Source organism: Canis lupus, chromosome 9 (genome assembly GCF_003254725.2).
Source record: "Canis lupus dingo isolate Sandy chromosome 9, ASM325472v2, whole genome shotgun sequence".
NCBI lineage: Eukaryota > Metazoa > Chordata > Mammalia > Carnivora > Canidae > Canis > Canis lupus.
The window spans coordinates 4416149-4430257 of NC_064251.1; the positions used below are offsets into that span (position 1 = coordinate 4416149).

Genomic DNA, 14109 nt, shown 5'->3' on the forward strand with positions numbered 1-14109 from the left:
CATCTGGTCTTAGCGGGAACCCAAGAGACCCCCAAGGAAAGGAAAAGGGGGCTAAAAACAGAGAACAAAATAAGCAAAAACAAAACAGAGAAAGAGCAAAAGCAAATTTGGTGGTGGTGGGCCATTTAATCAACAACTGTACACTGGCAAATAGCTTTTCTGTTCGTTCCACCTATAAAAGCCATCACTTAAACAATTAGTAAGGTGCTTGTCAACACAGCTTTATATAATTTATGAAGATGTTAAAAAAAAAAAAGCCAAATTCATCACAAAGGGCTCTGGTCCTAAAGGAGGTATCGGTTAACTGAAGGATATAGTGCGTTACTTCTTTTCCATAGAGAAAACTGTCTGAAAACAGACCACAACTACATTTTAGATCTGAGCTTGCATCAAACCCACTTCCAAGTCCTCACACTCCAAGTTCCTGTGCACAGACAACAGCTGACCAAGTGCAATCCAAGAGCCTACTACGTGCTCAGTGCCAACACTTGAGAGAATAAGGGAAATAATACGCCAAGTCACTGCCCCTGAGGAACATACAAAACAGCTGTACAGAACCCTGAGAATAAAAGAACCTCAATTAGCAGGGGAAGCAGCTAACACCAACCACCCTGATAAAAAGGAATCAGAGGAAAGGGAGAGACACAGGCGATCCCCCAGAGGCCCAGGGGAGTGGGCCAGGTCGGCAGGAGCGAGATTCAAAGAAACCGATGGGAAAGCAAGCAGCTAAGGCAAGGAAGGAAGTGTCAAAAGGGTGTAAGGGCCGGAAAAACACTGTGTGGCAACCCAGGACAGCACAGAATAGATTTAAAAGTTCATGTTTGTGAAGTAAGGGTAAACAGATGGGGGAGGACAGGAAGGGCCTCGAGGGAGGGCACAGGAGTCTAGAGTGGGAGAGACAGATAGGCAGAGGTCACTCACACGGGACGGCCGAGTGGGCACAGTGTCTGGCAACAGAACATGGGGTGACCTGAAGGCATAAAAGATGGGATGAGAAAACAACTAACTCGGGTGGTGCCAGGAGAGAAAGGGACAAAAACGTGAGACCAGAGGGCACCATCAGGCTGTCTGCTGGGACACAGATGGTCGGGGGCTCTGGAAGAAGGCCGGTGCTCCCGAGCAAGGGAAAGCAGCCAGAGCAGAGCCCCGGGCCCAGCGTGTGGGTGGCGGGCGGCAGGGCAGGGGCAGGCACGGTGGTGGCCTGCATGCAGCACGGCACACACCACGTGTGTCAACGGCTCAGGGGGCAGCTGTCCTGGGGCCAGGAGGACACAGGCCAGTCGTCGCTCCCCGTGCCTACAGAGGACAGCCGTTGCACCCGCTCCTTAGTTCCACCATCCCTCGTCACCCCTCCTCGGGTCGGTGGTAAGGGGCCCATGATGTCAAGGAGGCAGAAAGCTGTGCTTGAAAAATGTTTCTTTTTAAAATTGTGTTTTCCCCCAGAAATGTCAACATGAAACACTCCCCCACAAGCACATCAAAGTCCTCCCGCCCATACCAAGCTCCTGCTTTGTGGGATCCCCTCACTCCACCCAGGCAAGACCCCAAACCTTTTAAATGTCCTTCAGGGATTCAATCTGCCTCCCCGCAGCCCGGCGGAGGAGCCCCAGGAAACGTGCTTGGATGACACTGGACAGGTCAGAGGCATCCTGCGGACCAAGAACACTGGGAAGCCCCTGCAGGTGCCCACGGGGCAGAAGGCCACGCGGGACGCAGAGAACAGTCAGGAAGCAGATTTCTGCCACTAAGTGTCCCTCGGGCTCCTCACCCTCCAAGGTGAGGTAGGTGCTCTCAGGCCATTTCTCAGCTGAGGCTCTAACCTGCTGTTCTTGGGCAAACATCTCAAAAGCAGGCCCTCAATGCCACAAGGGCCTGCTGGAAGACTCCACTGCCATCTTGCTCGTTTGCCATTTAATTCAAATGAGTCAATGAGAGCACTAACACATGATTTCTTCATGCTACGGGTATACTGATTCCAACACAAATGATAATTCTCATTAAATCAATCAAATGCAATTAACATGTTTGATGCCCACCGTGTCACTACTTACACTAGGCAATTTCCACCTGAGCCATTTTCTGGCACTACTAAGCTCAGTCACACCCATGGTTGGCAGACAAGGGCATGTGTTCCCTGCATGGCATTTCCCCCAACAGTCTCCTCCCAGCAGGGACCCCTCTTGAAGTAGGACTTGGAGCCCCCCCTTTGATTCCCCAGGCCCACCACCTGCTCAGTGCTCTCACCACTACTAGGCACTTGCTGTGGTGCTCTCTCAAAACCCTTTCCCTTGAGGAGTGCCTGGCTGGCTCAGAAGGTAGAGTGTAGGACTCTTGGTTTCCAGGTTGTGGGTTCAAGGCCCACACTGCGTGTGGAGCATACTTAAAAATAAAATCTTTAAAAATAAAAAAAGACGGAGGGGAACTCCTTGGGTGGCTCAGCAGTTGAGCATCTGCCTTCGGCTCAGGGTGTGATCCCAGAGTCTCAGGATCGAGTCCTGCATCGGGCTCCCTGCATGGAGCCTGCTTCTCCCTCTGCTTATGGCTCTGCCTCTCTATGTTTCTCATAAATAAATAAATAAAATCTTAAAAAAAAAATTTTTCCCTTGAAGCTACAGTTCTGTTCTTGCTTTAATTCCTTGCTGTCCTCAAAACTCTCTCTTTCTCCTTGCTCTAAAGAACTGCAAAGAATAGTTCCAGACTAAGTCTATTATACTACTGTTTCTCAATGAAAAATAATAATAATAAAGAAGATAATAATGAGGATTTTATGACGTACCAAATTTCAGTCTGCAAAGTGGCCAATGGCACTGCACAAAAGTCACTAACGACTTAAAACATTCTAGTTTCTATCTAATTCTGGAAGGAGAGCATATTTCATTTTTTCGTTTTCAGATTAAAAAATATTTTCTACAACTCAAAAGAAAAGACGCCTTGCCTCAAAACAAAGCAATTTAAAAATGAGTTAATTTTGGGACGCCTGGGTGGCTGAATGGTGGAGCGTCTGCCTTCAGCTCAGGGCGTGATCCTGGGGTCCTCAGATCGAGTCCCGCATCGGGCTCCTTGCAGGGATCCTGCTTCTCCCTCTGCCTGTGTCTCTGCCTCTCTCTCTGTGTGTCCCTCATGAATAAATAAAAAATCTTAAAAAAAAAAAAGAGTTAATTTTAAAAGCCTAGGGGAGATGGTTGAGAACTTGAATTTCAAATTCTCCTGTAAATCCACACATAAAATGGGCAGAACAAACTTCACCATTTTGAAAATTGTCAAGTAAGGAAAATAAAGTTGACCATTAGATGTCAAAACTTCTCTTTATTAATCTAGTGTCTGCAGAACACATCAAAAAACCTTTGCCTCACACAATCAGTTTTGCACTGCGCTTTTAAAACCGTACTTAACGTTTTAAAAAACAGAACATACCACTCCTGTCTCCCATGCCCCCCGCACCTACCTGGCCTGACCCAGCCCCTAGAGCAGTTCTCTGTTTCAAACGGGGCCACTGAGCTCCACGGCTCCCCACACCTCTCCCCCAACCCCACCAGCCTCTGCCAACTGGAAAGGGTTGGACAAATAAGCTGGAGGCTGGCCAATAACCTACATACTTGCTCCAGGAGAAAGATGACCAGATCGAGTCTCTCTAGAATCTGAACTGGGAAACATGACAAGACTGGGTCACTTAGAAACTGAAAGAATGCAACAAGAAATGCCACAAAGCTGAACTGGGGCCTGACAGGCTTTGAATAGCTAAAACAGCCAGAGGGCTGAAGCCACAGGGGAGGGAAGACCAGGAGTGAGCAAAGCAGCCGGCCAGCAGGAGAAGGGGAAGAGATGCTCCCCCATATGGAGCAAGGCAGAGTCCCACAGGGTGAAGTTCCAGGGACAACTGCAGCCGAGGTTCCCCGGAGCTGCCGGGAACCACCTTCCAATGCCAGGTTCTTGGAACTCAGCCCAGCCAGCTCTCATTCCTGCATTCACATCACCACATCACGCCACATGTGTTCCCATGAACAATACCCCTTCTCCAGCTCTCTGGAGTGGGTCTTTGCTGCAAACAACCAAAAGCCAAAGCAGCACACATAACATGCAAACAGGAAACAAGCCTTTCTGATAAACCATCAACATAAAATACTGAACAGTCCTTGTACTTAAGGGAAACACCGGGGCGCCTGGCTGGCTCCACCGATCAAGCACGGGACTCTTGATCTCGGGGTTGTGGTTCAAGCCCCACACTGGGCGTAAAGATTACTTAAAAATAAAATCTTAAAAAAAAAAAAAAAAAAAAGGAAATACAGAACTAAAACCACCACCCCCGTGCCAAAAGAAAAACCCCCAAAACCTCACATTGACCAAGAAGAGGCACAAGGGAACTTTCTGCGGTAATAGATGGAAAGGCTGAAATCCTGACAGCATCTTGATAGAGGTGTGGGTCCCTTTCATCAAAAATGATCAAACTGTACACCTAACGTGGCCATTTCACTCTATATAAATTATGTCTCAATTTTTAAAAACTCCCTATATCTAAATTTTTTCCTTGAGAGGACTTGTGTTTGGGGGGTTATTTTTCAAAACTCTACTGCTCTGAATAAATCTCACAAACAAGGTTGAGCAGAAGCAGCCAGATGTGAAAACACCTGAGTTTCTAGTTAAATATAGAACAGAAACAGCCAACACTCATCAATGGTGTTGGAAGTCAGAGCACTGGCTAACTTTGAGGTGGGAGGGAGGGGGCAAGTGGGACTTCTTGCTGGGCTGGTGTGTCCTGGGTCTTGCTCTTGGTCCAGCTTTGCATTTTCACCAGGTTATGTTCATGACAAAAGCATTTCCGGGATGTATGTTATATACACCTTATATACACCTTAACAGTAACACAAACGAGAAAGGAGATGGAATACCCAAGAATATTCTATAAGTGATTGGGAAAGATTTGTTTCCTTTTGCATCTAGTGAAATGCTTATTTTCAGGCAAACTCTTCAGATAAATAACAAAGAAAATTAAGACTTTAGTCACCCCATTTGTGAAATTCTACTATGCCTCACGAATTTGATGTTGGGGAGAAACTCATTCAGTAGTCGTTAGAATAATCTAAACTCCATCCCATAGTGCTCAGTGCTACGTTAAGTGCATTCACTGACAACCAGAGCATGCTTCCGAACAAGCAGCAGAGGGGAAAAAAACCACTCTCCATATTCCTTTTCTACTTTAAACCAAAACAGCAAAATCCAGAAGTATTTCGTCAGAATTCCACTTCTGTGTTTTCAAAGAGAGAATTAACTCAAATTCACCTATTAGCCTGAGTTGTATTTTTAAAAAACAAATATGCAGGTTTGGATTTTCAGAGATTTACGGTTTAAAAACATTTCACGAACTCTAGATCTGGATCATAAGCATAGAAACAGAGTAAGTAAAGGTGAAGCAATGGAGACAAATTATGAAATAAATATCCATTTACAAGTCATCAAATCTGAATACTTAAAAAAAAAAAAAAAAGCCAAACACTAAATTAAAATGTAAAGTACTTACAGCCATAATTAATTCAAAGGGGTGTTTATACACCCTCACCGGTGACTGGTATTTCTGCACCATGATTGTAACACAATAGCAATCCTCTCACACCTGCAAAACACAAATATAGGATTTTTTTTTAACATGATTAAGTCTGGAAAAAATTAAGTCTGCATTTACTCATCACACCACAGTCTAAGTGTAGAAAGGGACCTCAGTAGGTCACATACTTCTCTACGCACAAAAACCCAAAGATGACACTTGGACTATATAAGGAGAAGGAGAAGGTAAGAAGGCAGCAAGAAAAGGTGAAGAAAGTCCCAGCGTCATGAGGGAAGCAGCTCTGGTCTGCCTCCCAGGGCCTGTGCTGGGGTCTTTCCAGCACTGAAATGTTATGATCTGATTATTCTCGAATCATTTTCTCTTCTACAGCTTCTACAAGAGGCCAAATAAAAAGGATGGCACTTCAAGGTATTAAGTCTGGAGACACACAAAAATAAAAATGGAAAAAAATGCCATTGTATCTCAAATTGTGGTACACTCCTCAAAAGCTGGCTCCAAAGTAAACTTGTCAATCCGTGTTTTCTAACTGCGTAGACTACTATGTCAGAGGCCTGTCTTCAAATGACAGCAACACCAAGCACTCTGGCTACAGGGAACCTCCAGCCTCAAACAGCTGTGATACTTGTCAATAATCCATTAAATGCTGGAGCCTACTTCCTAGAGGAAGGAATCTTCCTTATACCTGTACCTCTAGGTACATATTCCCACTCCAGCACCAGCCTACATGCATTTTTCTGGAAAACACACTTTATCTGGAGTCCTCTGAGTGACTTAACTTCCCTATTTAAAAGTGAGGAAGAGGGATCCCTGGGTGGCTCAGGGCGTGATCCTGGAGACCTAGGATCCAGTCCCACATTGAGCTCCCTGCATGGAGCCTGCTTCTCTCTTTGCCTGCGTCTCTGCCTCTCTGCTTCTCGTGAATAAATAAATAGAATCTTTTTTCTTTTTAAGATTTTATTTATTTATTCACAAGAGACACAGAGAGAGAGAGGAAGATGGAGACACAGGCAGAGGGAGAAGCAGGCTCCATGCAGGGAGCCCCGCGTGGGACTCGATCCTGGGTCTCCAGGATCAGGCCCCGGGCTGAAGGCAGTGCTAAACCGCTGAGCCACCTGGGCTGCCCCAATAAATAGAATCTTTAAAAAAAAAAAAAAAGTGAGGAAGAGGGGCACCTGAGTGGCTCAATTAATTAAGCGTCTGCCTTGGGCCCAGGTCATGGTCTCAGGGTCCTGGGGCTGAGCCCGACGTAGGGCTCCCTGCTCAGTCGGGAGTCTGCCTCTCCCTGCACCCCCCCCCAACACCACCCCCACCTCCCTGCTTGTGCTCTCACACTCACAAAGGATTAAATAAAAATCTTTAAAAAAAAAAAAAAAAAGAAGTAGAAGAGAAATAAACCCAAAGAGCCTACCTGTCCTGCTGAGAATAATCATTAAAAATGTTACTTCATGCTGAATATGGTCAGAGGATATTCAAAAGCACAAAATGGAATATCCTCAAGGAGCCCAAAGGCTAGCTGTAACCAAAAAAAAAAAAAAAAAAAAGATTAGGGAGATATATTTTATTTCAGAAGATTCTTATCTACGTTATTACACTTAAGTCTAGGACTCTCTCTGGTATGTTTGTTTAGCATATCTCTCCCAAGGAACAGGTTCTGTCGGACAGCAGCAGCACCAGCAGCCTGAACCCTGCTACAGAACTACTCCCCTGTGACCTCGACCCAGTCGTTTGGCTTCCCTCGGACTCAGTTTCCCCTCTGCAAAAAAGAAAAATTAGAGGGGTTTTTTTTTGGGGGGGCGGAGGGAGGTGGAGGGGTGAGAGATAATCTTGAAGGGCTTCCAGCTCTAAAGTCATGCCACTGGGAGCCCAACTCCGCGGGAGGGACCGCGCGAGCCTCCATCCCGGGCCGGCAGGTCCCGATGCGCCGGCACCACGTTGGTCTCTTGCAAACCTGACGACGCCGGTGCGCGACTTGAAAACTGGGAAAATGAACTCCGGAGTTAATCTCCCAGCGGAGGGGAGAGGGCTGGTTACAGGGTCTTAAAAAAAAAAAAAAAAAGGGATGCGGGGGTTGGGGGTGGGGTGGGGTGGGGGTGGAGGGGAGACTTAAAGAGCAGCAGGAGGCTCGGCGAAGCTCCTCCAGCACCCAGCGGGATTCCGCCGCCCGCGCAGCCCCAGGGACCGGGCTGGGGGACCTGCCGGCTCCCGAGCTTCGGGTGCTCCGGTCCAGGAGGCGTCCTCCGTGGGCACCCGGGGCCACACCGGCCGGGGCGCAGCCTGGACCCGGGCAGCCTCTATTGCATGACAATTGGGCGCTTAGAAGTCAGCCACAGGCCAGACCCCGGGAGGCCGCGCGCGCCGCGGAGGGGCGGCCGGGCCCGCGGGCCCCAAGCGCTGGCTCCCGGGGTCGCGGGGGTCGCGGCGGGGACGCGGAGGAAGCCGCGGGGCCGGGCCGGGGGCGCCTACCTCTTGTCAGAAAGGCCGGGCCCGGGCCGCGGGGCGGCGCGGGGCGCTCATGCCGGCGGCTCCGTGGGGCCGCCGCCGTTCCACTGCCGCCGGCCGCAGGTCCGCCGCCGGTTCCGGGGAGGGGACGGGGGGGCGGGCGCGGGAGGGGCGCGGCGCGGCTCGAGTGGTTGTTACGGGTGACGGGGGGCGGGGCCGGGCGGCCGGAAGCAGCGCGCGTGCGCGAGCGCGGCCGAAGGACGGAGGCGGGCGCGACGACGGTTGCTAGGCGAGGGGGCGGGGCCCAAGCCGGCCGGAGCGGCTCTGCGCAGGCGCCACCTCGGGGGCCGGCGGGCGTGGGCGGAGCTCGGAGCTGGCGCCGGCCCTGTCGTCCGGGCGGGGCTCACTGGAGGCCGCTGGCCCCGCCCTGCTTGCGTCACGGGGCGGGGCGGGGGCGGGGCGAGGGGCGGGGCTCTAGGGGCTGCGCGGCCAGCGGGGAGCTCCGCTGAGCTGGAGCAGGCGGGTCCTCGCGGGCCTTCGGGTGTCGCGGCTGCCTGGGGCCGGAGCAGGCCGCTGCCCCGGGAGGTCCGGTGCCTCCTCATTTTTTGTGCACTGCTCCGGAGCAGCCGGAGCAGCCGGAGCAGCCGGAGCAGCAGGCCTCCCCTGCAGCGCCCTGACCACACCCTCGCCGAGTAGTGCAGCCGAGGCGAGCGCCAGGGCCCGCGAGGGGCTGGGTGGAACCGAGCATCGAGCATCGTCCTGTCGACACGTCCGGGCCCCGCGATGGAGCTGACGCGGGGCCGGGGGCCGGGAGCGCCGTGTTGCAGCGGGACCGCGCAGCTCCAGCGCCAGCCCCGAAGCACGAGTGTGATGCGCGCTGAGACGTGGGGCCTTCAAGGCCCGGAGGGGGCCACCCATACGGCGTCACGACCCACGCGCGCGATGTCTCTGGCGGTGTCCCAGCCGTGCCCTGTGCATTAGTCACCCCGGGTGGCTGCACTCTGGATGCTGCCGCCGCACAGCGCATTTCCGGAGCTGCTGTGGAATTTCCTTCAGGACCAGTTTAGCAGCCACACGACAGCATCATTTATAGCTTGATCACACTTTGTTTTTCTCAAACCATCATTTTCGCACTTGAGCACCCACGTTGCTCACTAGACTCGGCTCCGACAGGCTTTGGCCTGTTTGTAAAAAGCACGTCGACCTCCAAAAGATGCTTTCAAGAAGAGACATCCCAGGAATGATGAGCCTCCCACTAGGAGTAAACAAGCAACACCTATGAAATGGTCTTGGCAAAAGCTGACCTGATCTGATAAGCCTGTAGGTGTAACCACCAATTTACAGGAAACGGAGAACAGAGGAACATGCCAAATGATACCATGGGGAAACAATTGCCCAAGCATCAACTATGGGAAACCCTGCATGACAGTCTTTATCAGATAAATTCCAAAGGGAAAAAGGGGGAAGGGGCTAAAAGAGATTGGGTGATCACTGAGTCATAACAGTTAAGATTCAGGCACTTTTGTCTGTATATAGTACACTTCAATTAAAACTTTTCAAGAGAAAAAGACCTGAGACATCGACCAATTGCAGCATATGTACTTGATTTCCATCTTCATTTTCACAAATTGTTATGAAACCAAGGAGCTTAAACTCTTCAAACATGCAATGATACTAAAAAAATGACTGATTTTTTAGGCAGGATAATGGTATCACAGCTAACATTTTTCAAAGAAGCCCTGTCTTTTGGATTAAGGGGAAGGTCATTGCAGGAGAGACACTGGGAGGCAAGTGACAGCCTTACCTCAAACTTCATTAAGGGCTTAGATGAAATAAGATTGGTCCTAAGTTGATAATTGTTCATTGTATGATTGTGTCCACTTTTGTATAGGTTTGAAATTGCCAATAATAAAATGTTTTTCATTTAAAAAAAAAAAGATGGTCTATGACCACTGAGGCTGGCAAATCAAGACATAATTACAAAAGAGGGATCCCTGGGTGGCTCAGCGGTTTAGCACCTGCCTTCAGCCCAGTGTGTGATCCTGGAGACCCGGGATCAAGTCCCACATCAGGCGCCCTGCATGGAGCCTGCTTCTCCCTCTGCCTATGTCTCTGCCTCTCTCTCTCTCTCTCTGTCTCTCATGAATAAATAAATAAAATCTTCAAAAAAAAAAAGAGGTATTTGAAAATGTCTCAAGCAATAGTAGTATCATTGAAATACAAGAAGAGACTCACAAGGAATCTAATTTGGAGGAAACAACACTTGTTTAAAGTATAAATTATGGTATGTTTGACTGGGTTTTTAAAAGATTTTATTTATTTATTCATGAGAGACACACAGAGACATAGGCAGAAGCAGTCTCCTCCGAGGAGCCCAATGTGGGACTCGACCCTAGAACCCCAGGATCACGATCTGAGCCAAAGGCAGACAGTCAACCACTGAGCCACCCAGGTGCCCCTTGAAGATTCTAGTCTTGAGGAGTAAACAGTTGTCTAATAAATAAGCTGTTTGCCCAGGTGAGCAATCTATCCTCCTGAGAGGGGGTTGTTTGCCAAGATGAGCCAGCTTTTGTTAGAAGACATTATTTTTCATGAGTTTCCTGAAGCAAACAGTAATGCTATTTATTGGTTTACAGTCTTATCTTCCGGGGGGAAGAATTCTCTAGATAAACAGTAAGCCATATTGACACAGGAGTCCTGACAGTTAAATGATTTGGATATGGGTGGTCTCATTTTTCATCAGGGCCATGGGTTCGTTCTGTCTTGCTGCCTTGCCCTTATCTCAATGTCACCTCGACCCCTAGCCAGCAAGGAGAAGGAGAGGGCAAAGAGGATCACTCTTCCTTGAACGACACGTCGGGAATGCAACGTGTGTGTGCACGCAGTAGTGTGTGCATAACAGGCAGAGCAAAGGGCAGGGCTGGTGAGACAGCTGAGCACTAGTGGAGATGACATGGTGTGGCCTCCCTCGTCTGCAACAGCATCCCTGCTCTCTTCCTCAGACTCTTGAGAGTACTCCAAGACATCCTGAGTGAGGCCTCAGCTTGATGAACATTTTTATCAGTAAGCTCCTCACTTGTCTGTGGTCACCTCTCATTTGGTGGATGGAAGGCTTGATGGGTGCCCTGGGATGGTGATGAAGATTCCCAAGTTCTGGCATCCATAGAGAGATCCTCTGGCTCCTTAGGATTGCTCAGCTGAGTTACCACTAGGAGCCGGAATCTGAAGCTGCTGTTTCCCTGTGGCTACCTCTGGCTGACTTGGTCAGGATATGGGATCAGTGGCCTGCTCACACCTGCCTGGGCCCCGACGCTGTGGCTGTTCCATCTTCCCCAACAGGATTAACCTGAGCTGGGGACACTGTCCCTGGTCCCTACAGCCACATCTTCTCCATTGTTCTTAGTACACTATCAGGACTCATCCCCAAGAAAGCATCGGGAAGTTGGTGACACCACTAGGATTGGGGGTATGGATTAAAGGGAGGGCCGTGGCTGGAGAGACACTGGGAGGCAAGTGACAGCCTTAGCTCAAATTTCAGCCTGCAGTGCCCAACGTCTTCCCCATAACAGCCAAAGAAACAGGAAGTAAGGTCTGAATGATCCCTTTGAATGTAACTAAGGGAGTCAAGTAAGTGTTTAGGCTGTGTGGGAAGCCCAGTGGCATTTATTCGTAGTCTCCGGTGGCCCAACCCACCCTGGCATCTGCCCCTTACACATTTGGTCACAGGGACATGTCCACTCTCTTCCATGTCTGGAAGAGATTACTTTCTCATTTGATGGTAAAAGACAGCCTCGCAAAACACGGCAGATTCTCCTGACTTGGGCCATCTGGCAAAGTTTCCAGCCTAGAAAAGTATGGAAAATGTAGCTTACTCCACAGGCACAATTTCCTAATTGAGCTCTGGCGGCTGTCCAGTGGCCTTGAGCTAATACCATTGCATCATTTCCAACCTGGGAAAACTCGAGGCCAAGAAGCCAGATCTGCAAAAGTTATCATCTGACCTTACACATTTCTAAAATACCTCATTTCCATCTGGAGAGGCAAAGCTCCCCTTTCCCTAATTAGTTCCGCTGCCAAAAAGTCTGCCCTCTTCCAGGGCCTTCTTCTTAATGCTGTTGGCAGAACTCGCTTGCAAAAACACAAAAGCAAACTCACACCTTGGCTCTGAGTCTACATCGACGACAGAAATAAATGTAAGCATCAAGGCCTGCCATCTGAGATCTTCTATAAATCTTGTCCCCAGCTTTCCTTTGTCCAGAATGATTCTATTTCCACCTCCACTCTGTCTGTTCATTTATTCATCCCTTTGTTAACTCGGCAAACATTTATTCAGCTCCTTAATTTATTCAGACACCATATTAAGCACAGCAGTGTGGGAAGATACATGATATAAAAGCAGATTTTCCTCCCAGGTGCTCAGCCTACCGCATAGGGCTGACATGCAAACAGTCAAGATGTAGCTTCTAAGTTCTGCAGCCCCCCCGAAAGCCTTCCCTGTCTCCTGTTCTTTCTTGAGATGCCTATGAACGGGGCACTTCCAAGTAAGGCATGCCGCCTTCAATGGGATTGTAAAAGAATCAGGTCTAGGAAAAAAAAAAAGAAGAACTGGGTCTGTATCTCATCAAATTGCAAGTTGCTTGGGTCCTAGGACCATATCCACTCATTATCTTCTACCTGTCGTGGCACCTGCCATTTTCCAGAACCCTATTAAATAATGGATGGGTTGAAGTCGTGACCCTTACCCTAGGCCTTTATTCTGAGTGCATTGAACACATCTCTCCATCCCATGGACCGAGTGGGAGCATCCTTGGGGGTGGTGCTCTCCCACCCTGTCCTGTCCTCTGTGTCACCGAGTAGGACAGCAGGCCTGGCATAAGAGAATTGCTTTCCTGTGCCCTGGGAAACACAGCCCTCATCCGATGAGATTTAGGACAACAAAGGATGACCTGAGGCCTTTCAGCTTCCGGCTCAGAGGAATAAAAATAGCCAACCCAATCATACTTCTTTTTGGTTTGTTTGTTTCACAAAATATAGTCCTCGCTTCTCCGACCCTGATGCAGCTGTGTGGCACTTCTCTCCGAGGCTACATCGGGACTTCGCAAGTCAGCAATTGCTCCCAGGCTGCTCCTCTGCGGGTCACACCAGCCGGAGGTGGGGTTGGCCTGGCAGGAGCAATGAGGTGCCAAGAAGGCACAGACCAAAGGTCACACAACAGGGGGACACCGAGTGAGGGATAAGAAGCAGAGCATCCTAAATAGGATCAATGAAGCATTTTCCCCAAAGCTAAGGAAGGAAGAGAAAGGCCTGCTCCACTTTCAGTCCTGTGGGCAGAGAGGGGAAGAGACAGAGGGCCCAGACCTCCCCCTCTCTCTGCCATATATAAAAGACAGGGCCACCTCAGACCCCGAAATATCCCGTCCCTCCAAAGGCTTTTGACCACGGCAGTTGGGGAGGGTGTTTCTGCTCAATTCCACAGCCAGGCATCTTGCTGCTGTGCCTCCAGAATGTTCTGTTACCTCCCGCTGAGACCCACACATCTGCTCATTTCACACCTCGCTGAAAATCCCATCTCTCAGCCCTTCCCACCTTGGCAGTGCCTGATTGAACCATCTCCATAGCCCAGAGCAGCTTTTAAGATCTTTCTCTTCCAAAGGATAAAAAAAAATTTTTTTAATTGGATGTTGATGGGATTTGCTGTCCGAAAACGTTATCTCCTAGGGTTGTAAAAGCTTAGATAAGAAAATGTTTGTAAAAACTTTGTAAATGGGGGATCCCTGGGTGGCGCAGCGGTTTGGCGCCTGCCTTTGGCCCAGGGCGTGATCCTGGAGACCCGGGATCGAATCCCACATCGGGCTCCCGGTGCATGGAGCCTGCTTTTCCCTCTGCCTGTGTCTCTGCCTCTCTCTCTCTCTCTCTGTGACTATCATAAATAAAAAAAATAAAAAAAAAAAACTTTGTAAATGGTTAGGCTCTATGTAAATGCTTCCCGTAGCCAGGCATCTCACAGCTCTGCCTCCGGAATGTTCTGGAACCATAGATTATTATTACCCTGCTCACTCCTTTGGTTGTTACTAGGATCATCCTGTTTATTTAGAGGATGGATGAACTTC

At 49.4% G+C, this 14109-nt stretch overlaps 1 protein-coding gene across 3 annotated transcripts in view; it reads right to left on the reverse strand.

Annotated features, from left to right (window-relative positions):
• Window positions 1–8173, reverse strand: part of SEC14L1 (SEC14 like lipid binding 1) — a 56944-nt gene extending 48771 nt beyond the window's left edge. For 2 of the 3 annotated variants that reach the window (XM_025468125.3, XM_049113889.1), the window contains exons 1-3: window positions 8024–8173; window positions 6969–7073; window positions 5516–5608 (exon numbers count right to left, since the gene is read on the reverse strand). In XM_025468125.3, the coding sequence (XP_025323910.1) occupies window positions 5516–5578 (63 nt within the window). In that variant the 5' untranslated portion in view covers window positions 5579–5608; window positions 6969–7073; window positions 8024–8173. The remainder of the gene's footprint in view (window positions 1–5515; window positions 5609–6968; window positions 7074–8023) is intronic. The other variant, XM_025468126.3, reaches the window with a different exon arrangement.
• Window positions 8174–14109: the final 5936 nt, after the last annotated feature.